Consider the following 23056-nt stretch of genomic DNA (forward strand, 5'->3'; position numbering starts at 1 on the left):
CATTGTAACACTTGGCTTTGCTTCGAATTACGAGACATTTCCTAGAAATTGGCTCAGTGAAAGAAGAACTAGGTGCGGGGTTCGTGCTTCCGCAAACTCGGTTAGCTAGTTCAGAAGGCAATGATGTAGGACACTCAAGATATCCAGACAAGGCCTACAGCGAAGACAAAAGCTGAATTTAAAATCATCAATGTAAATGTTGACATCGGTGGCATCCCATCGAGGCCTGGCTTATTACTATGAGATGTAAAAAGTTAGAGGGTGAAAGATGATTCCAGGAATATGAAGGGGGTTGGTGTGGCAACCGGAAGCGTCACAAGTCCTCCCCCCTACAGGGTTGGGATGTAACACTTGGTTCTTTCATTATTCTACCTCATTAATAAAAACAAATTACTTTATTAATAAGTTAATAATCTCTTTATATCATAATGGCTGCCTGGTACTCATACAACTCTCTATAATAATCCCAAGTGGAGTAGTAGATGCTGCACTTCACCACTCCCAATACCTACTTTTGAAACTTGTTTAGGTGCGTATACGATTTTTAATGAATAGAAATGACTACACAGGATAATTTCCAAAAACCTTTTTTTTTTAATTAGGCACTTATAATGTTTTCTACAAACACTCCTCAGTTACAAAAGAAAATATTCATAGTAATAAAAAAACAGAAAAATTTATCAATCACTTCACTACTTATATTACTCTCCTCTGAATAATCTATCTCCCAGAGTAAAGAAAATGTAACATATGTATAACATGTAGTAAGAAACAAAGGGGTCACACCATTTTTTTACAGTAACTCATAAATTTCTTGATGCATTCACACTTTTTGGCATAAAATATATTACCGTATAGATTTAACTTTTAATTTACTTCTTCTATGAAGATTTTACTTTTGTAGATTTATCATCATATAGATTTTTACTTTCAAGGTTAATACTAACTGATGAGGTGAATGGGTAGGATTATCAGTGATATCCTACAAAAACTGTTTCCAAAGGATCCTATTTCATGCCAAGAGGCTAAAATGCAAATAAGTGTAGAAGGGTTTAGGGTAATAATAGTACTATTGTGGCTGGGATTCAGGATATAATAACTAATAAATATAATATTCTGTAGGAAAAGTCCCATGACAATAAAAAATAAATAAAATGACTTAAAAAAATTTTAAGATGTCAAATAGATAAAATTTTTCATAACTTGTGTAATTATTTGTTTTCTTATTTTTGGAGACATTGTATTCTCTCAAAATACACTGAGAAAGATTTTATTATCTATAGCTTCTTCCTCCAGAAGATACTATGGCCAGTAACATTCTATACATCAGATAATTGTAAACAGTGAACATCCCGTTTTATTAAAACCAATTTAGCAATGCTACTAAATAATCATGCTGCAATGCTAAACCCGCACTTTATACACTATACAAATTGGCTCTTAAAAATAAAACCATTTTTTATACAAGAAATATTTAATTGCTTTATGTAACTGTTTGATACTCCAATCTTAGTATAATATGTACCCTATCTTACTTCACACATTGAATAGTATATTGAGAAAAAATTAAGGGTCTACCTGTAAGAATTTTAGAAGTAGGTTTTATGCTATGTTCAGGTGCATAACAAGCAACAGCAGCCTGCTCCATTGGATCAGATGCTTCAATCTGAGGTAGACTAGGCCAGCAACACACCTGATTATGACTTAAATCAAGCTGCTTTAATGAACTTGGGTATGATGTTATATGACTCATTGTGCGCAAACTACAATATCAGATACAACAATAAGCAATAGATAACACACTGTACTGCATAATGAAAAAATTAACAAAAATAGTATTGCAATATAAACACAAATTTTTCATAGTAAAATATAAAATAAATACATTTGTAAATCATTTTCCTGGCTATACTACACGGTTGTATTGTATTTGTAGTTATACTGTATAGTACATACACTAAACAGCTAAACAGTGAGCTACAAAAAGGAAAAGTATGCTTAGTCAAGTTTTCAGTTAGGGTTATTGGAGATCTTGATGTTTTTTATCATCTCTTAACAAAAACAATTTTAGCATTGAAAAATTCCAGGAAGATATATGTATGTATGTACATATGTTGATCTGTTTTTTCTTGATATCTCCAACTGGAGGACCAATTTGCCACAATGATTTCTGTAAATGGAAACTGATGCTATTTAATTTTGGTCATAATTGGTCAAGGGAGCAAGGAGATACAAGGAGCAAGGAGCAAGGAGATCTGCCCACTTAGTGTTAAAGAGTCCCCATATCTCAAAACTTTACTAAATAGTAGATAAATTTTTTCACACAGTTTTAATCCCCCCAAAAAGGGGTAGAAGCAAAAAAACATTTTTGTATTAATTAAATTCCAACACTCTACATTCAGAGTGGGAAATTTAGAAGATGGGAGCATATTATTTTCCTTTTTATTATCAGTTGATGTTTTTCTTGATATCTCCAGATTGGATTAACCAATTCCTATGAAATTTTCTTTTTCTTGAATAAGGGTCATTGACACTTAGTTACAATTGGTATCAGGATAGGTTAACATGGTTCCATACCTAAAACTTTTAATCAAAGAGTAGAATAATTTTTTTATGAATTCCTTACATACTTTAATTTACTACTCTATGTAATAGTCTGCCTATGGCAAAGCCCTTAGTAGCGAGAGCATAACTTTCCCGATAAAGGCAGGAAAATTATACAATGCTTTGCCAGTTTTTTCTTGTTATCATAATAGTACATTAACATAATCTGACATTAGATCACTCAATCTAACATATCTGAATCATCTTTAAAATATGAGTACCCAAACACACAAAATTTATTTTAGTAACACCCTGTACTAATTATTTTTTATTTATTTTATTTTTCTAAATACAAAAATGGAAAATAATTATATATGCTGGATAATATCCAAATACAAAATGTAAAAGCAAACATTCTTTGAGTTAACACAGGAAACCAAACACGTCTTAATGTCAGGTTTTCCTTAATTTTAAGAAGAAATAATATGAAATTAACATTATCTAGATTACTAAATTACACTTTTCATAGTTTAAAGAAATAAAAATCATCATAATTAGTTTTAACACTTTATAAAAAGTAATGTTTCAGGATAATTTAATAATTCTTTGAGAAGTAATTTTCTACATGACATGCCTAAAGTACTTCAGCAAAGTGAACAATCAAGTCATTCTTTTCTAAATTTCTTAAGAAAATATTAAATTAAGTCTATGTGTCTTCTTTGAAAGTAACTTTCCAAAGCAATCAATTGATAAAATAAAGATTATATCAAACAAATTTCAAAAGAATTTTTCACTAACACTATATTATGTTTAGATTTTTTTTTTTAAATTTATTGAAGTTTTTTTTTACCTCCACAGAAGTAAACCGCTCACAAACAGATCAAACTTATGATAAATAAAATATACTAAATAGAGAACACAAGAAAGACCAATATAAAGACTAATCAAGTTTTTTTTAACCATTTCAAGATAAGATGGCATCATTAACAAAATCCCATTGGCAATTACCACTAATGAAATAATTAGGATCATCTGGATATATATTCCATGTATTAAGAAAGTAAATATTTTTAAATTAGTGTTTTTGACATTTTACAAAAAAAAGTGTCAAATTCTTACCAGGTCAATTTTTTTTTCTACAGTTACTTTTTTACTTTAAGGATAAGACAAAAGTGCAATAAATTTGTTGTTAACAATCTTTATAACTCTAATAATTGCACAATTGCTCTTTCCATTACTGGCATAATCAAGCTAGTTTAATTAACAAAATGTGTGAATTATACAGAAAATTAGTAGAATTATAGCACCATTTATCAAATCATGTGCAGTATTATTTTTACTTTCTATCTAGCAATCCTACTACAAAATAAGCAACTAAATTCTCTAACTTCATAAAATAAATCCTAATACCCTTTAAATAGAAATGTGCATGTATACCACATTACTGTAAGATATTTTTTTATATTTTTTATATATATATGTATGTGTGTTTATATATACAACAAAGCACATAAACATATAATCTACAAACATATAATTTATTGAAGATATGAGCAAATACATTTAATAATCTTCGAAAAAGGTTCCTTATGCAGCCACACACCACTCCCAATGATATTTCCATTATTGCTACACTATCACAAATTCTTGTTGCAGAGGTTCCTCGTCATGCTTAAAGGAGCTTCAAAGGTCACAAATGTGTGTCCTTTCATGTCTATTTTCAGCTAAGGTAACAAAAAGAAGTTTTAGATAGACAGGTTGGGGCTGTAGGGTGGCTGTCATAGCATTGGCACTTTCTTGTTGGTCAGAAACCTCCTTGATATCAATGAAGTGTGGTTTGACCCATTGTCATAGTGGAGAGTCTAACTATTGGAGATCTCAGGACAGATATGAACGATGTATTTTTGAAGTCTTGCCAACTGCAGTTAGTTGCTAAGACAACCCCATTACATTCCACCACTAAAGATTTATACGGAAAATCATAATTTCCCATAAATCACCGAAGATAAAAAATGGTATGTGGTTTCATCACAGACTGTTCACATTTATTAGTGGTTAATAACCATAGCATTCATTACACAACTTTTATTACACGTTTTTATTTGTTTTAAAAAAACAAATAAAAAATTTTAAAAATTAAGGAAAGGCTTTATTAAAGCTAATCACAATCACAATAATATAAGGTGTGTCAGAAAAGTAATGAGACTGGCAGTACTGGGAGCGATTTGGCAACAACACAGGCTCTCCTTTCACAAAGCTAGTGCATCAGCCACTCCCAGACATGAGTGAAAGTTTCAACTTCATGCGGCAACTAGGTGACCCTAGAAAGTGTGATAAATGAAGTTGTGTTTTTGAAGTGCATTATGAAAACGAAACAGCAAAATTTGAAGCAGTGTGTCGTGAAATTCTGTGTTAAACTTGATGAATGCATAAATTTGACTTACGAGCCTTTGGGGAACATTCCTTATCAATAGTACAACTTCTTTGGTGACACAAAGCATTTTTGAGGACCGAAAAGCAGTAGAAAACAAACCTTGCTCAGGGAGGCCTTCAACATTGAAAACTGAGAAAAATGTAGAAAGAGTGAGGACCCTAGTGAGGTCAGACCATCGATTAACATTGAGACTGATGCGTAATGTATTAAATTTGAATCGTTTTACTGTTGATCAGATTTTAACTGAAGATTTGGGCATGAGAAAGGTGTGTGCCAAGTTGATGCCAAAAAATCTTTTTATTGAAGAGAAAGCCAATCAGAAAAATGTGTACTTTACTTTCAGCACAGAATTGAAAATTATCCAGGTTTCCTTCAGTCATATGACTACTGGTGATGAATCATAGATTTTTTAATATAATCTAGAAACAAGACGTCAAAATCAAGAGTGGCACACTGACGTCTCCTCAACTAAAGAAAGCTCAAATGAGCAAATCAAAAATCAAATCCATGCTGATTTGTTTTTTAAACAATAGGGGGGGAGGGATTGATCACATAGAGTTTGTGTCTCAATGACAAACTATCAACCAAGTTTTTCTATGAAGTCCTTGAAAGGTTAAGAAAAAGGGTACTTCATGTCAAACTGAACATTTAGATACTCCATCATGACAACGCCTCCTGTAACCATTCTAAATTTTGTTGGTTACGAACAATATATATTATGTCATAAAGAAAAAAGTTTCAATATTTTCAAAAGTAGTTAATATTCATTTGGCTTAGCTGATATTAAAAACAGAAAATAGGCAAGATAGTATTATATTATTTTAATAGTTAAATAAATGTAATTAGTTTGATAAGAAATTGTATTACATAACTTTGTTTTCTGATGTATGACATGGTCTGGATAGCCAGACGGTGATGTCATCGTGGGCTGGTGGGAGCATATACATTCTCAGAAAAAAGTGTGTATGTGCATAAATACGAACGGGCCTCTGGTGGGGGAAGCCAGACTGACATTCTTTGTTTTCGGGGCTAGTGTGAATTTAGCAGTCATGGAGTGGAGACGTGTTATGAGTTGGCTCATAACAAACTAATCAATGACAAACTCATTCACTCGGAAGTGGTGATGTGTTCTTTGTTCGATGAGACAGGACAGTGAGACTGGGTAAATAGGTGTATTCGATGCGAGGTCATCGTTATTTTTATATGTGCAGGAAAGTATCCTTATGTATAATGAAGAGAAAAATTAATGATAAAATTTTTTTTTTTAAATATGACAGACGAGTAGTGTGGAAATGTGTTTTCTATGATTCCATATATATGATTCAAAATATATGATTCCATATAATTCTGATATAAATAATATGTTTAACTAATGTTAAAAAAATTATTTTTCGTATTGTTAATGTTAATTATTTTTTTAATTTTAATAATATACATGTGATCAGACTACATAGCCCTAGTACATTTTTTCGTTGTTCCCCCATTAATTTGAATTGTTTTGTGATTGAGCTTTTATTTTATATTGATTCACTTGAGCTTTTCAAATTAAATTTTCTTTTTTTTTAATTTGGAAATAAGCTCGCACTCCTGCCACATGGCCATCTCCAAAAACCAGTTTTTGACAAAAAGGGGGGATTCCAGTGGTTCATCAACCCCCCTATTTGCCTGATCTTGGTCAATATGACTTTATTTTGTTCTCCAGGATCAAACCCTACTTGAAAGGTCATCATTTTAGTATTATCCAAAACATTCATAAGGGCCTAATTCAGGAGCTGACAGCAATTCCAGTTTAAAACTTCTAGCATTGTTACAAAGAATAGAAGCAACACCAATGTATAGCTGCAGTCCAAGGGAAATATTTCAAAGGTGATAAAACTGATGTAAATAAAATAAAATCTTTGAAAAAAGAATGTCTGATTACTTTTCTGCCATACCTCATATATATCCTTCAGTAACATCACATAACCTAGGTATACAGATTAATAAGTATACAGTATATACTTATTTTTAGGTTGAAAAAAATGTTTGATCACTACCCACATAATAAAGTACATAAAACAGTTTGTATTATCCATTCCAAAATATAAACTTACAAATCACACAATTCTACAAATAAAATCAGAAAATATCAGACTTGTTTCCCACTTGGTGGTCATATAAACAGGGGTTCCCCTTTCCTATACAACTGCTGGATCCCGTTCCAGCATTATAAGAGAAAGCATTTTGCTAAAGCTATTAGCAAGGAATTTTGATAATACCTTTAAAAGAACATAGAGTGATAGTTTTTATTAATATCAAAAATAGATATGAGGTAAGACATAATTACCTGTTATACGAAAGATTCAGTCTTGTTAGATTAACAGCCAGGCAAGAAAGTACAGTAGGTATAGAAGTGAACTGATTGTGGGCAAGATTCAGCGAAGATAACTGTGAACAGTCTTCACAATTATCACGATCAGGATGTAGTATTTGTTCTGTAACTTCAACACTACGACTCCAAACATTGTGATGAGTTAATAACCTAAAAAAAGATTGAATTGCAAATTAAATTCTAGTTTCATAAGGTTTTACGAGCATAAGAATCTGAGTGCACATGTGTGGACACACATATGCACAAATACATTTCGTTCTTACGCATCAGGGTGGTTAAAAAATTTACAGTTTAATAATGGTGCATTTAATATCAGTGAAAATGATCAAAATGAATAAGTTAACTACATGAATGTAGTTACATGAATGAATAAACTAAAATACATTTAACAAAATAAGTTATGATAACTTAAAAACTAGGATGAGATTATAATATGATAAACATAATGGGAAAGAAATAAAAAATAAAAAAAACTGATTACAAAAGGTTAAGGAAATTTCAATTAGTAAAACAATCATTACAATTTATTAAGAGTAAAAATTGGTGGAATTATGATATCTGACAAACCAGTTTAAAAACATAAAATAGTTGTTTAAAACAACTGGAGTAAATTTTAATATGAAAATTAAATATTACTGCTGAGATTGCACTGGTATGGTATCATTGGATTTCTTGTTAAGTTTTCAAGGATCTTTATTGTTTGATATGTGTTAAGAGTGTATGCAATTTAAATTGTGCTAATTCATTTAGAATGTTGTTGATACATTATATTGTGAATTTGTATATTTTGAGTTGGTCAAGCATATCTAATTTTTGCCCTTTGTTTTGTGTGTGTGTTTTCTTTAATAACAAGAGGATCTTCCATGCCCCAAATACCCAAACATAGCACATAATTTGCGCACAGTTTCAGCACAACACTTTCAGTATTTTATAATATATTTTCACGATAGTTATATAGTTCCTGCATATATTTTTCCAGCACGATAACTCATTACTATAACTAATAAAAACAAAATAAATAAATTTAGAAAATTTTAACTTACTGTATAGTTCTGTCTTTTGATGCTAATTCTGAATTACTAATACTAAGAACTACTTGTGTTTTCATTGGCGAATTTAATGCCAGTTCTGAATCAATGCTCCTAGATGATTCAACGGAACATACACTACTTGTATCACTAATATCCTACAAATAAAAGAAAAAAAAATATTTACTGATAAAGTATCTACAGGCTGATATTCTTAATCTAACAATAAAGCAGAATAAGTTGCAGTGCTTTATATATATATATATATATATATAACACATATATAAAATATATAATATTTTTATTTAAATAACTTTGTAAAAATAAAACCCTATAATTACAATTATTATTTAGGCAATCTGTTTCAAATGAAACAGGTTATACCAAATAGACACACAATTAAAAATTTAAACAGATAAAATTATGGTTTTGTTAAATCAGTTCAAAAAGAACAAAAAGAGTTGTTAATTTATTAGAATTGATAACAAAATTAATTCATGAATGTTTCAACTGAACAATAAAAATATATTAATTTTTTTTTAAAAAGCTGAAATTTCCCCTAAATTAATGCAAAAAAAATAAACTGCAAAAGTAACCCATAAGTGTTGAGTATAACAATGAGATTAAATATATTAAGTAAATCATTTAATTTTACATACATAATATAATATTTAAAATGCATTTAAGTTTTTTATGATAATAATCCTTTTAATGCTTTATTTATTATTCACACAAAAATAACGACTGATATCCAGTTACAATTACTTTTTCTCTTTTTCTTGTGGTAAATGAGAAATTAATTTTGTAGTAAGTGAAAAAACATCAAGTAGGACCAGGATTTGTACCCTCATCTTTCTGAATGGATAGGAAACACTACCACCTGCCACAGAGGTCTGAAAATGCTAATGATTACAATTATAAAATCAATTTCTTATGAAATTTTGTAATCTAAATATCATTAAATAACTCTTAATGTTGATTATTATTAATACTTAATAACAATTAATAGTGTAGATATGAGTAACTGACTCTCAGTAATAATCAACTGACATTAATATCCATTATTTTATACAGTTAATATTTTTTATGGAAGAAAAAACCATAGTTCTATTTTAAATATTTATTATATATTGATATTAAGAGCAATAAATTAACAACAAAGCAGAATGTGATCTGAATAAAATTCATACAAATCAGAACTATTAAATGACTCTATTTGTATGGTAGTTTTTTGGCTAATATTAATGCTGATATAACTGGTCAAAATTTCTACAGTTTTTAGAAAACATTATGTTATAGATAAGAAAGGCAGTGACTTTTCATTTTTTTAATAATGAGATAATTTAACACATTGTTAGAAACCAATATAAACATGCATACAAGGTAAGAATAGCATCAACTATAAATTTGATGCTATTTTTACCTCGTATGCATCCCAAATATAAATAAAACCTTTTGTACTAGTAATAAACAATAATAATAATACTACATTATAATACAATAGTAATATATGTAAATTATATTTAACAAATCAACTCTTAAGATGACTAAACATTCAAAAAATATTTTTAAAATGGTTATTTCCTTTCACATAACACTGTATTTGATGCTTCATTTATTATTATTACAGATATTGATAATAATCAAGTTTTGTGAATAATATGTCTAACTGTTTCAAAATTGATATGTCGAGAAAATTCCATTTTACTTGTGAGGATATATGGCACTTCGATCTGCATGATCATGCACAACTGTAATATTATAAATTCTCACTGAACATGCTTTGTAAATAAAAGTAAAATTAACTATCAACTCTCATAATTCTCATTGCTTTTTACAATATTATACTAAACAAATGAGAATTACTTCATCCTTGAACTTCCTAACCAATAATCTGTTGAATTGTTACTATATTATTTATGTATTCGATTAGTTTAGTAAAACTTAAAAAAATAAAATTAGATATTTTATTTACATGCGCAATTTTAAGAAAAATTTGGGGAATGTTTAATAGTAATTTTCATATATCTTTAGTTAAAACTAGGTTACAGCTTCTTTGAGGCCAGGATTTGTTGTTCTTTGTAATAAATAATGTTGTACATCAATAAATAATGTTGTTCTTTGTAAATAATGTTTGATGAAAACAATATGCCTGTTTAATTTTTGTATTTTTACTCCCCTGGCATTATAGCTCCAGAGCTATGCTGGAAGAAGGAAAGTATGGTAACTAGTCAAAAAAAATGGGATATAGGTTTTTTGCATTTCTTGATGTTCCATAATCCATGGACCCCAAAAAGAAAAAGAAAAAGTGGGAGGGTAATGTTTGTACATGCATATTTATGTACATACAGATGTATCATGAAGTTCTCATGGGATTTTAATAACCTATTCTATTCGTGAAAATAATGGAAAATGTTCATAATAAACACATGTTCTAAAACGTTTCGTTCATGAGTTACGGCTAGTGAAATATTTTGCTCAGATTTCAGCTACCCTGGTGAAATGAAGTCATACTGAGATTTTTAGAACATTAATTAAGGGGCATAATTAATTATTTATTATGGTTTTTGAACTGAAAAATTGAATAAGGTAGATCAAAGAACCATATCTGCAGTAGTTTTTGAGAAATTTGGGGTGAAAACCAATAAATTGGAGTAAAAAACCCTGTTTTTTTATGTTTGACGTACAATAATTTAAAGGGTGGGTAATAATATGGGTTTATTACTGGGAATAATAAACATATAAAACTTTTAAACCAAACTTGTACAGCATTTAATTCTGAACAAAATAGTGTAAGATGATAAGTTGAATAAAACAAAAAAGAAAATAGAAAAATTTGATTTTATTTAAAAACATTACATTACTACATCTGTCAAAAAAGTACATACTAAATGTAAGCAAAAAATAAATTCTTTTTTGGTGCTGCAAGAAATTTTTAAAAACTAAATTTACTGTTAAACATTTTTAAAAAACTGTTAATTACAAAATTATTGTAAAATAAAAATTACTTGGTTAAGAGTTGTTTTTTATTAATGACAGAAATACAATAGATTATTTGAAAAATTATTATTTCAAAGTTGGCAAAAAAATAACAATAGCTGATCAGCACAATAATGTGAGTTTATCATTTTGTAAGGAAAATTAAGTATATTGAGTATTGTGAACTTAGCTGGCTTTAGCCAGCCATAGGTTTTCTGTGAATTTTAGTTTGAATATGATTGGTCTGCCATTAAAGTAATGCTGTACTTATTTACAACAGAGGAATATGTTGATATAGTATTCATTCTGGATGTATGTAATGGTAATGCTACAGCTGCTGCAGTAGAATATGAAATACGTTTTCCGATTCACAGGATTCCAGATCCCAAAACAATTAGCATAGCTTTTTGCAATCTTAGGTAGTGAAACAGGTTTACTACCTAGTATTCATACCAGCTATGAACCGTCTCTACAGCATGACACTGTTATTGATGAAATTATTATCGATGGAGTTAAGCACAGTCTAGCTATCAGCAGATCTCAGTCTTGTATTACAGTACATCTTTCTGTGAATCAAGGTTTCACATTCGACGATTGGTGGACACTTAAAACAAAACAAATTTTATCCTTATCATAAACAGTCAGTTCAACATCTACACCCAGGAGACAGCAATTTTCAACACCAATTCAGCTTCAATGTATGGTGTGCCTGCTTCACAATCAGCTGTTTGGACCATTCATATTATCTGGCCACTTAAATGCTGAGGTCTACTAGCACTTTCTTCAAGAAGAATTACCTCAGCTGCTTGAAGATTTTTTTCCAGTGATGAGATGCAAAAATACATTCTCGTGAGGAATTAATAGTCCACATTATGGATGCAGCTGAGCAACTTAAGGGCACCACTAAAGAATCTAAGAGAGCAACAAAAGCAGTACAGTAGCGTGCCAAGAAATGTGTTGAAAATGGCGAGCTCTCTTTTGAACATTTTTTATAAACTGGTAAGTATAATGCCCTTTGGTCTAGAACACTGTTTCTAAATAAAATTTGAATTTTTCTAACCTTTCTTTGTTTTATTCAACCTATCTTGTACCAATTTTTTAAGAATTAAATTCTCTACAAGTTTTGTTTAAAGGTTTTACGTGTTTATTACCCATTAACAAAGTTATTGACATCAAACATAAAACCAGGGTTTATACAGAAATTTATTGGTTTTCACCCCAGATTTCTCAAAAACTACTACAGATACAATTCTGAGACCTACTGTATTCAATTTTCAGGTCAAAAACCATAAGAAATCACTGATTTTGTTCCCTTAATTAATATCCTAAAAGTTTCAGTAGACCTAATTTCACCAGGGTAGCTGAAATCCAAGCATCCAATGCATTTTTGGACATATGTTTATGTGAAGTTTTCCATTATTTTTATGAGTAGAATAGGTTATGAAAGTCCCAGGAGAAGTTTCTGTTACAACTGTATATACAACATGTACAAGAACATGTACACGTACATGTGTTAGCATGTTTGAAGCTTAATAATTTTTGACTGGATAAACCAATTTTGATGAAATTTTAACCAGAGACTCATGTATATGGAACAATTTGTTGGTAAAGTTTGGGGTCAATATCTCCATAGGGTGGGGTAGACAGTTTTCTTGGGGTCAATTTTCTCAAAATTTTGCTAACATAACCCTAGTTTAGATTAGTCTCCTCAGTACATGGATTCATGCTTATCTTACCATTTTTTTTTATTTGCCCCAAAATTCCCCCTTCCCCAAAACTTGAATTTTTTTTTACCCAAAAAATACTTTTGGGGCAATATTGAAGGTGGGGGGAGTTAAAGTATAAAAATATTGATTTTTTGAATTTAAAAAATTTTTTTGGTTTATTTTCATATGTTATTATTTTTCTACCTATATAAGAATAAATAAACATTGTCAGCAAATTATTACAACTTTGTCAGCTCTTTTCATCTCTAGCTATTGAATTCTTTCAATCTCCATACTGTTGGTTTGTAGTTGTAAGATATCACCATTTTCATTATGCCAAAGAATAAAATAAAATTACTTCAACTCAGTTTTAAGATATTATTCTCATCATTATACAAAAAAAGTTACTTATTTGATTGGAGAATAAAAATTTATTGTTTTAGCCAAACATTACTACAGTAAATCTTCATTTTTTAATTTTAAATAAAAATTAATGACTTGGAATTTTGTTCTGAGTTTTAATTTTAATAAACCATTGTTTATTACTTTATGATATTGGAAAACTAGCTGATTTCTAAATAAAATCTTTTGTTTACTTCTAAAAAGTAAACAAAAACGATTGCAAAGAAGTGAACTTTTTTAATTTTTAAAGAGTTTATGAAAATTATAAATTCTCCTTCAGTAATTTTTTAAACCATGTTTATTAAAAACGGTCAGCAGTAAAAAGATTATTTTTTTAAATATTTATAACTACATACAATTCGTGACCTCAAAGTTTGCCTCTCACCAACAATTGTGTCTAGTGAAATATTCATTGTACTGTACAAGTCTGTTGCATTTGCATACCATATACAAATGTGTCATGTTATTAGTTATGGATGATGTCATCTGGTTACATAGTACAACAAACCCCACTCACCTGTCTCGTCTCAACTAGCCAACAATTCGCTTGACAAAGACTGAGGCAAACCTTCAGCTCACTTGGTGCACAAGAAGTATATCAATCATATAATTATTTATAAGTGAAATATTAATAAATAAAACTTATAATCAATAAAATAATTAAGAAAATTAAAATAATACTAACATCAGGCTGCATAGCAGGAAGATCTTTCAATAAATTGAATGCAGCATTCAGTTCTTTTAATTTAGGAGCTCTCCATATTCTAAATGGTAACATAGGTAATTTATTATTTGATACATCAAGAGTGACTAGTGCAGGTAAATTAAACAATTCCTCAGGCAACCATTCTAACCTATTATCCTGAAAAAAAATAGTATAAAACTACTAAATTGATGATACAGATTACTACAATAAAAAAATTACAAACCAATTTTATAAAAATTTAAAAAAAACTTAGTAAAATAATATTTCAATTTTGGAAAAGATTAGAGAAACACAACATAGACCAAAAATGTTATACTGTTGTAAATAAGCAGAATGAAATAAAAACAAGCAAAATAAAGAACTAACAATTTTTCTTTTTTATCTGTCCAAAAACGTAGAGAAGAAAAAGTAATTGAGTTATATAAATAACAGACTCTAACACTACATGCAAGAGAAAGGTAAACTGCAATACACTAAATTACATTAAAAACGAGAAAAAAGTTTAAAATAAATTCTCCAGTATAACAGGTATGACTAATCTTTATGCAATCTCCACCAGGACAATCAAAATAATTTGTATAAAGTTTCTATCTACCAACAATTTTCAATATATATATATATATATATATCCTAGTACTTTCGGAGTCACTACCCCATCATCAGGATTTCATAAAAGATGCTAATTCAAAATTCATTTGTATAACTTCTCTAAGTGTTATAATATTTTCTAAATTAAAATTGTTATCTTCATAATAGTCGATTGTCAAAAAATAACTTATAAATTATCATTTATTGACGTATAAATTATTTTTTATTTTTTGAAGATTGACTATTATGAAGATAACAATTTTAATTTAGAAAATATAATTAAACATGGAAAAGTTATACATATGAATTTTGAATTAGCATCTTTTATGAAATCCCTGATGATGGAGTAGAGACTATAAAAGTACTAGGATATGTAAACTGAAAATTGTTGGTAAGCGGAAACATTAATTTATACAAATTGTACTAATACCAACGGTGCCAAATGCTTAGGAAATTAAATCTCATCAATACCAGCTGTGGTGTACCGTAACATCAACTATGAATATAAAGAGAACAATACAAATGTAAAATAAAGAGAGAATAAAAATAAATACAATTATAAGTATACATTTGTAATACAGAAAATAGAGTAACAGTGAAATTTAAAATAAAAATTATTTAAGAGTTTAAAACACTGAAATAAGTTAAATAAATTATATATAATAATATAAGAATAGAATATAAAAAGTGTTTAACTTAAAGCCAAAACTGACAAAGTACATGAAGGACAGAACATATTATTATAAAGTAATATCTAGTTGAAAGAAACTCTAGATATGGTTAGAATACATCAACAGAATAGTTAAAGAAATAATGCGAACTGTATTTTATTAACATATAAATAAATGGCTGTCTATGAAAAATTAATTTTATCCAGTTATACAAAAACACATGTTAATGTAGAACACTAGTTGAATAGCATTAGAGGATAAAAAATTAAGACCACAATTTACATATTAGATTCAATAAGAAAGAAAGATGAATGTAAAATTACATAAGTAAAAAACTACTTTTATTGATTTTTTTTTAACAACTTACAACAATCAGATTTATCAAGTAAAATTATTTAATGATACCTGAAGGTAAAGCTCTTCCAGCATCGGAGCTGAATATCCTTGCTGAAATTTTAATGAAGATCTAGAATGCCTTTTGTTACTTTCATATTGATTAAAATCTTCAGTAGTAGGAAGTTTTTCAATCTTATTCTGGGCCACATTTAAATACCTGCATGAAATTAAAAATAAATTATAAATATTATTTCAATTAAAAATGACGACCCTTCTTTATTTATTTGCAGTGAATTCAAGTAGAAGAATTTCTTGAAAAAATTAAAAGTATAAGTTAATAATATATTTTTTCTCTAATAAACTACAGCTTAGTAGCATATCTTTCCAACGAATAAGATCCATTTTAAATTTACTGATAATTTATTCTCATGATCAAGTAAGACATATTTCTTTATAACAATAGTAAAATAATGTCCGATTATTACTATTATATTAGATGTTCTATCAATGAATAATCAGAGCTAAATCCTACTAGCTATGAAGTTTGAGATGTTATCTGGTTCTTGATGGTGAAAAACTGATTTAGAAATTAATGGGAAAAACTGTGAGATTAACTGACCAAAATTATGGAAAACAGTAAAATGTCACATGCTGTTTGCTTTGAGGAGGATACATGGATACTTATGACATTCTCTTAGAAAAGTTGTAGCCACCATTTTCTGAGAATTTAAAGATCTTGCTTGACAAATTTCTTGATTAAAGAATTATTTTCAATATGTATACATTTAGTGAAACTCTAAAAAAAAAAAGGGAGGTTATACAAAAGATATACAATGCTGTCCATCAAGATTTTAATTTGTATGATAATGCTTGCTTTTGGTAGCATATCAAACGCTTCAAGAATTGTGGTAATTACACTAGGAAACCTTTCCATAACCCAAATCTTGTATCAAATCATTACCACACTTTTTAAACGTAAATAAAACAATGACAATATAACAATTGACAACATAACATAAGTTCGAAAACTGAGAAAAAATAGAATTTATTTGGATAACATACAATTTTTTTTTTTAATTTACTATGATTTTTATTCCAAACTGAACTTAAAAATGCTGCTAATAACATTTATGAATGTCAATGAATGCTTATTATTAAAAACTTAAAACAATAACAAACTAACTGGAAAAAAGTATACAGAAACTAACTTAATTTTCAATCATTTAACAGGGTTAAACAAAATTAGATACCTGAGCAACTTACCTAAGACTGTGTAACTGGAAAAGCATAGATGGAAGCCAAGTTAAAGCATTATTCGATACATCTAGTCTAGTTATTGCATACAATACAACTTCTTGACTACGTGGATTCAATCTTAATTTAGGATTCACATGAAGTGCAGCATCAACCTGTAGGACCAAAAAGTCATGGAAATATAAATTTACACTTGGCACAAGTAAATAATTGAAAAAAAATAAAACCAAAATTTAATTTTTCTTAGATTAAAAAAAAGTTTTTTTTCAGGTCTAAAAGAAATTCAATTGGCTGCTATCTAGTTAGCATTAAGCTTTTAATTAACAGTTAAATCATCTATATTTTTTTTTACGATTCGTTTGAAAAATGTATCACTAATTACTAAAAAAATAAGGCACTAATTATTTAAAATAGTATATTAACTTTTAAAACTCTATTTCAGAATTATACTAAAATTTTTTGTTTAAAAATAACAATTAATGAATATTAGATGAAAGATTTATCTGAACTTCTATAATAAGAAATTGCAAAATCATCATCTCCACTTAAATATTCCTTTAAACAAAATGGTAAAAATGACTATTTTTGATAAAGTTAAATAATTTTGCTAAATATAAATAAATAAATAAATAAATATATATATATATATATATATATAAACCTTAAAAAAACTCAAAATTTATTTCCAACAATGAATTATCTGTTTTATTTATATATACTCTTTAAAATTAAGTGATAAATTCCATAAAATAATTAAAAGTACAGTAACTATTCAAACATATAAAAATACATATATATTATATATATATATATATATATATATTAATAATAATAGTTACACACATTGAAATTTAAGCAATTTAAAACAGTGTTCTAGGTATATTATCCACTTAACATGATACTTTCCATTTACATTTTTTTATTATATGGTAAATTACAGATAACTGAAGGATGGAAACCAGTCCATAGATGCTGGGGTTCTATTGTAATATATGACAGTATAAAGTCTGAAATAAAAGAAAACAATAATAATTTACAACACTTTAAATTGTTACTTTCTTTTATTACCTTATTTAGTTACACATAAAAATTTTTTAAAACTGAAAATAACTTTACATAACTTTAAATAAATTAAAGATTAACCTTCTCATTTGTACATGAAAGAATAAAACAGATGTAAAGAAAGAAAAAATAAATAAATATTGTTCTGACCAGCCACTGAGGACGTATTTGAGACAGCTGACAACGCTGGCAATGCCAGTTAATCATAACTGGTGTATTAGCAAACATGTTACTGTAAGTTAAACTCTGAAGGGCACTAAACTGTGTATTAGATGCAGGAATATGCTCGCTCATTGCTTTTTTGTTAATTCGATGCTCAGGATCTGGATATGCCTTAATAATAAAAAAAACTCATTGAATTATGACAAATACTTATTATTCAGTAGTTATAACTACAAATCACACACAATATAAAATTAATTAGCATTAAATTACATCTATTCACAGTTAAACTAAAAAGTTTAACTATTCCATACACAATATGGACAAACATGCTTTATATTAAATTTCAGCTTCTTTACACTCATCTATTTTTATAATCTGCAGTAATATAATATTCATTCAAAATCACTTATTTCTTTCAACAACTATAGTAATTATAAAAATGTTTACTTATTACTGACAACAATTTAATTATATAGTGTTGACAAAAACTATTTCAAAAAGTCATGGGATGTGGTCCCTCACACTAAAATAAAGAAAAAACTTTATATCATTAAATATACAAAAATGCTTACTTTACCAGCTATCTGCCATTTTGTATTTTAACAAAAATTTATTTTTCAGGAATGGTTAATCGCATCGAGCTGAAATTTTGTATACTGCTATGTTACCTGCAGGTTTACTTGTACAAAAATAATGAACCTGATCTCTTAATCCATTTCAAAATGGCGGCCATGTAAACTTTTTAATTGTTAATATCTTTGCAACCACTGGTTTATTTAAATGTTATGTTTACAAAAAATGTTAAGTTGTTTTATGAAAAAGAAAGTGACACCACCTTATTTATTCAGAATCATTCATAAATATCAAAGTTATGGCAAAAATTCTTGAAGTGAGCCATTCTAGATTAGAAATCCTATTTTCATTTCCTCCCAAAAATAACTTGACATGATCTCAATTGGAATAATTTTATTAACGTTATCATGTAATAAATTAATAATACTGAAAATATTATAATAAAATAAATTATTACTGATATCATGAAAATAATAAATAAAAATTAGTAATATTTAATAATAAGAATTTTTTAAATTCTAATTATTAACATTAAAATAATGAATAATATTAAATAAATTAATTAAAATGACTTACTTTAATGGATAACAATTTAGCTGTTAGAATATCATCCTGATTAGCAACTACGACAGATAATGCTTTACAATCATCATCTCTAGCGCCATGTTTTAGCAAAAGATCAACAATAGCTATATCTCTATTAGAACAAGCTTCAACCAAAGCTGAACCATTATGAACAATTTCTTCCTGTAATAGGCAATAACAAAAGAATTTATGATTAATTTTTTTTTTGAAATAACAAAAATTAATAAATATTTTAATTTTGAATAAATCTTTTAACCATTATATTCTAAATATTGTAAACAAAGGTTTTTTTAATAGTAAACAATCACAATAAATTACTAACTGGATACTTTTTATTCGTTGTAATCATCTCAATAATTTACATTAATAAACAATGCTTGACGATGCATGCCATCTTTTTGCATGAACCCAAATAGTTGAGTAAGCAGCAAAAACACAGCAAAAATGAACTTTCAAAGTTCCAAACGAAAATTTACAAGAAACAAAAGCTAAGAAATAAGTTAGCGATCAAAAAAGTCCTAAATGGAGTAATTAAACAAAAAGGATATTAGGACATCTAAACAAGATGCAACTGGAAAAAAATTAAAAAGACTGTTTAAGATAACAGAAAGATAGACAAGTTCAAACTAACAAGTGAGTGAGTTTGAAAAGATGATGATAATTGTATAACAGATGAATAAGAAAACAAATAAATCATCTAAAGATGAATTATTGGTAATAGGCGAGAGAGAGAGAGAGAAGAAATTAATTTAATATAGTCTCCAGATAAAGTGAGAAAATGTTAGGTAAAAAAGAACATTTTCCTAAAGGGAATCTAGATAAAACACTACAGATATCTTTTAGATAAAATAAGATAAGATATATTTTATTAAAAATAATTTTTAAAGGTATTCTTACTGTAAAAAGTATACATTTTTTGTTTTATAACAGATACATTTTGCAACTAGCAAAAGTTAATAAAAATTGAAACAAAATGTAATTCACAAAACATGCAACAAATACAAATAAATTTAACATTAAATATATAAATGTATGACTATTTTTGTACACCCACACAATCGTGGCAGATTTGACAAAATTAATGAAATTAATTAACTGTAATTCTCTCTTAGTTACTCGGTGAATAATTATGAATAAATCCATAACTAATAAACATGAGTAAAAAAATAACCTTCTATTACCAGCAAACTACAATATATGTAATATAGAAAAAACTCCCTAATACTCCTTATTCAATAAGAATTACTTGAAAAGTAAAGTTAAATAAAGAGAAAACAGTACCCAGCACTAGGAAATTTTAGCACCAGTATGACAAAATAGATCATCTCAGGTGGTTAGAAGATAGCAAGTGTTTAGACAGGTCCCCAACCTGCACTATTTCACTGTCTCAGTGTCATTTGCTTTTTAGCTATATTAGTGAAAAGAAGTACTGATGTATTGATGTCTTCATGGTCGAAATCTGAATATCAGGCAATTGCATTACTTTTCATGTGGGTTAAGTGTTGATCAGTGTTTACAGGAAATGACACCTGTACTTAGAGAGGATTTTCCTCATTACACAACAATATTTAGGTGTACCGAGAGTTAAAAAAATGATATTTTGGACTTGAGGATGCTCCACAATCGGGTCGACAGTCTTCATCTGTGACTGAGGGTAACATTGCTGCAATACAAAAAATGCTCGAGACAGACAGGAATGTCAGGAATGTAGGTAGGTCACCTACCCCCAAATAGAACTGTCCTTGGGCATTAATGTACCAGCAGTTCATGCTATTTTGCAAGATCATCTTCAAGTTAGAAAGTTTTGTACCCTTTGGATGCTACGTAACTTAACAAACGATCAGATGGCACATTGTGTTTCATGATGCCGAGAAATGATGAAAGATTTTGAAAATGGGAACTCTTCCTATTGTGAAAGGAGATGAAACTCGGTTGCACTATTATGATGTCCCAATCAAGGCTCAGAACAAAGAGTAGGTGTTAAAAAATAAGAAGACCCCTGTAGTATTTTGAAAATCCAGATCAACGAAGAAGGTAATGGTAACCATATTTTTAGTGAGAGAGGAGTTTTGGAGTGACTTGTTTTGGAAACTCTTTAAGTGGTACACTGAGGAATGGCTGCCTAAAATTGTTAAAGCTCTCAAGAAGGGCGGCCATACTCAAGGATCGAAACATGGTTCCTCAAACAAGGATTAACCATGATAAAACTCCAGCACACCGTTCCAAAGTTTGCTCCGAGAATTTGGCCAGCACCGGAATAAAACTATTAGATCATTCTCATTACAGTCCTGACCATGATCCATGTGATTTCATGCTGTACCCACAGGTGAAGAAGAGACTGAAAAGCGGGCATTTTACGAGAGATGATGACCTCCTAAGGGCTTGGGATGATGAGTGTGCCCATCTCTTGCAAATACTTTGTCATCTCTGACAAAACATGGCATAGTTTTTTGAATACTGGTTTTGAAGGATGGAGAAGTGTATAAGTGTATAATGTGTGGTGGAGATTATTTTGAAAAATTATAAAAAATAAAGACATATCACAAAATCTTCCTAGTGCCTTTTGTATTAATCAGTGTTAGTTATATACATTGCAATCATAATCACAGAAAGTTCTGTGAAATGTTTTATAAAGTGACTTTTTTAATAAGCAATATAAAACTGAGTGAAGAACTTTCTATGTATAAATAATGACATGGGTGAAAAAAGTACACAAATAATTTCAAAAAATAAAAATTAATAATGCTCTATTATCTTAATTTTAAAATGATTAATAATTATATGCATCAATAAATCAGTTGGTTTAAGTAATACAAGAAAACTCCTTCTTTCTTTAATAGAATATAATCCAAAATACACTGCACAAATATAAATAAGAAAAAACTTTACACATTACATCCTTTACACATTACATATAACAAACAGACCTGTTCAGAGGTTCCATGTTGAGGTAACAAATTTGGATTAGCTCCAGCTGACAATAAAGCACTTACAATATCACCATGACGACCCCGAACGGCAGAAAGTAATGCAGTTTCTGTACCATTGTTACAATAAGCATCAATATCCCATGGTGATATCATTCTTTCATTACTCTCTGGACTTGTATTACCGTTTCTGTTGCCTAAATTCAAACGTGACATAATCGACTGTATACCATCAGATATTCGCCTCCTTGTTGGACTTAATACCTCTTCATTATTTTCTTCTGAGTCTACTTTATCATCTATTCTCTAAAACACAGAAAAAGTAAACAAAATTTACGAGAAATATGTTGAAAAAATATAATTAATATCAATATAATTATTCTTATTCATCAATAACCAACAACAAACATTTCTATTAAGGTAATAGTTAATATTTATAATAGTTTTACTGTTTTATGTATTTAAAGTACAATCCAGTTTTTAAATGCAAGAAAGCTTAATTCCATAGAAATTTACAGGTATACAAGTAAAGTACAGGATAATGAGGTTATAAATGAATTGAGTGTTTGAAAATGATAAATTCTCTTCAATAAAGTAACACTTAATGTTCAAGACACAAGTCATTCGGGGCATCCCATTCTTGTCTCTCATCATTATCTGGTGTTCTGTCTAGAGACAAGGCACTTATGCCACAGATTGTAAATTACAATCTTCACATTATCTTA

At 28.6% G+C, this 23056-nt stretch overlaps 1 protein-coding gene across 1 annotated transcript in view; it reads right to left on the reverse strand.

The window, feature by feature from the left end:
- The window catches only part of Lrrk (Leucine-rich repeat kinase), a 230511-nt gene that overhangs the window by 87626 nt on the left and 119829 nt on the right, over window positions 1–23056 (reverse strand). The window contains exons 9-17 of the mRNA XM_075359136.1: window positions 22332–22637; window positions 19396–19566; window positions 18232–18414; window positions 17029–17174; window positions 15835–15982; window positions 14150–14326; window positions 8393–8535; window positions 7305–7499; window positions 1579–1763 (exon numbers count right to left, since the gene is read on the reverse strand). Coding sequence (XP_075215251.1) covers window positions 1579–1763; window positions 7305–7499; window positions 8393–8535; window positions 14150–14326; window positions 15835–15982; window positions 17029–17174; window positions 18232–18414; window positions 19396–19566; window positions 22332–22637 — 1654 coding nt within the window. The remainder of the gene's footprint in view (window positions 1–1578; window positions 1764–7304; window positions 7500–8392; window positions 8536–14149; window positions 14327–15834; window positions 15983–17028; window positions 17175–18231; window positions 18415–19395; window positions 19567–22331; window positions 22638–23056) is intronic.

The sequence above is a fragment of the Lycorma delicatula genome, chromosome 3 (assembly GCF_047948215.1).
Source record: "Lycorma delicatula isolate Av1 chromosome 3, ASM4794821v1, whole genome shotgun sequence".
NCBI classification, from domain to species: Eukaryota; Metazoa; Arthropoda; class Insecta; order Hemiptera; family Fulgoridae; genus Lycorma; species Lycorma delicatula.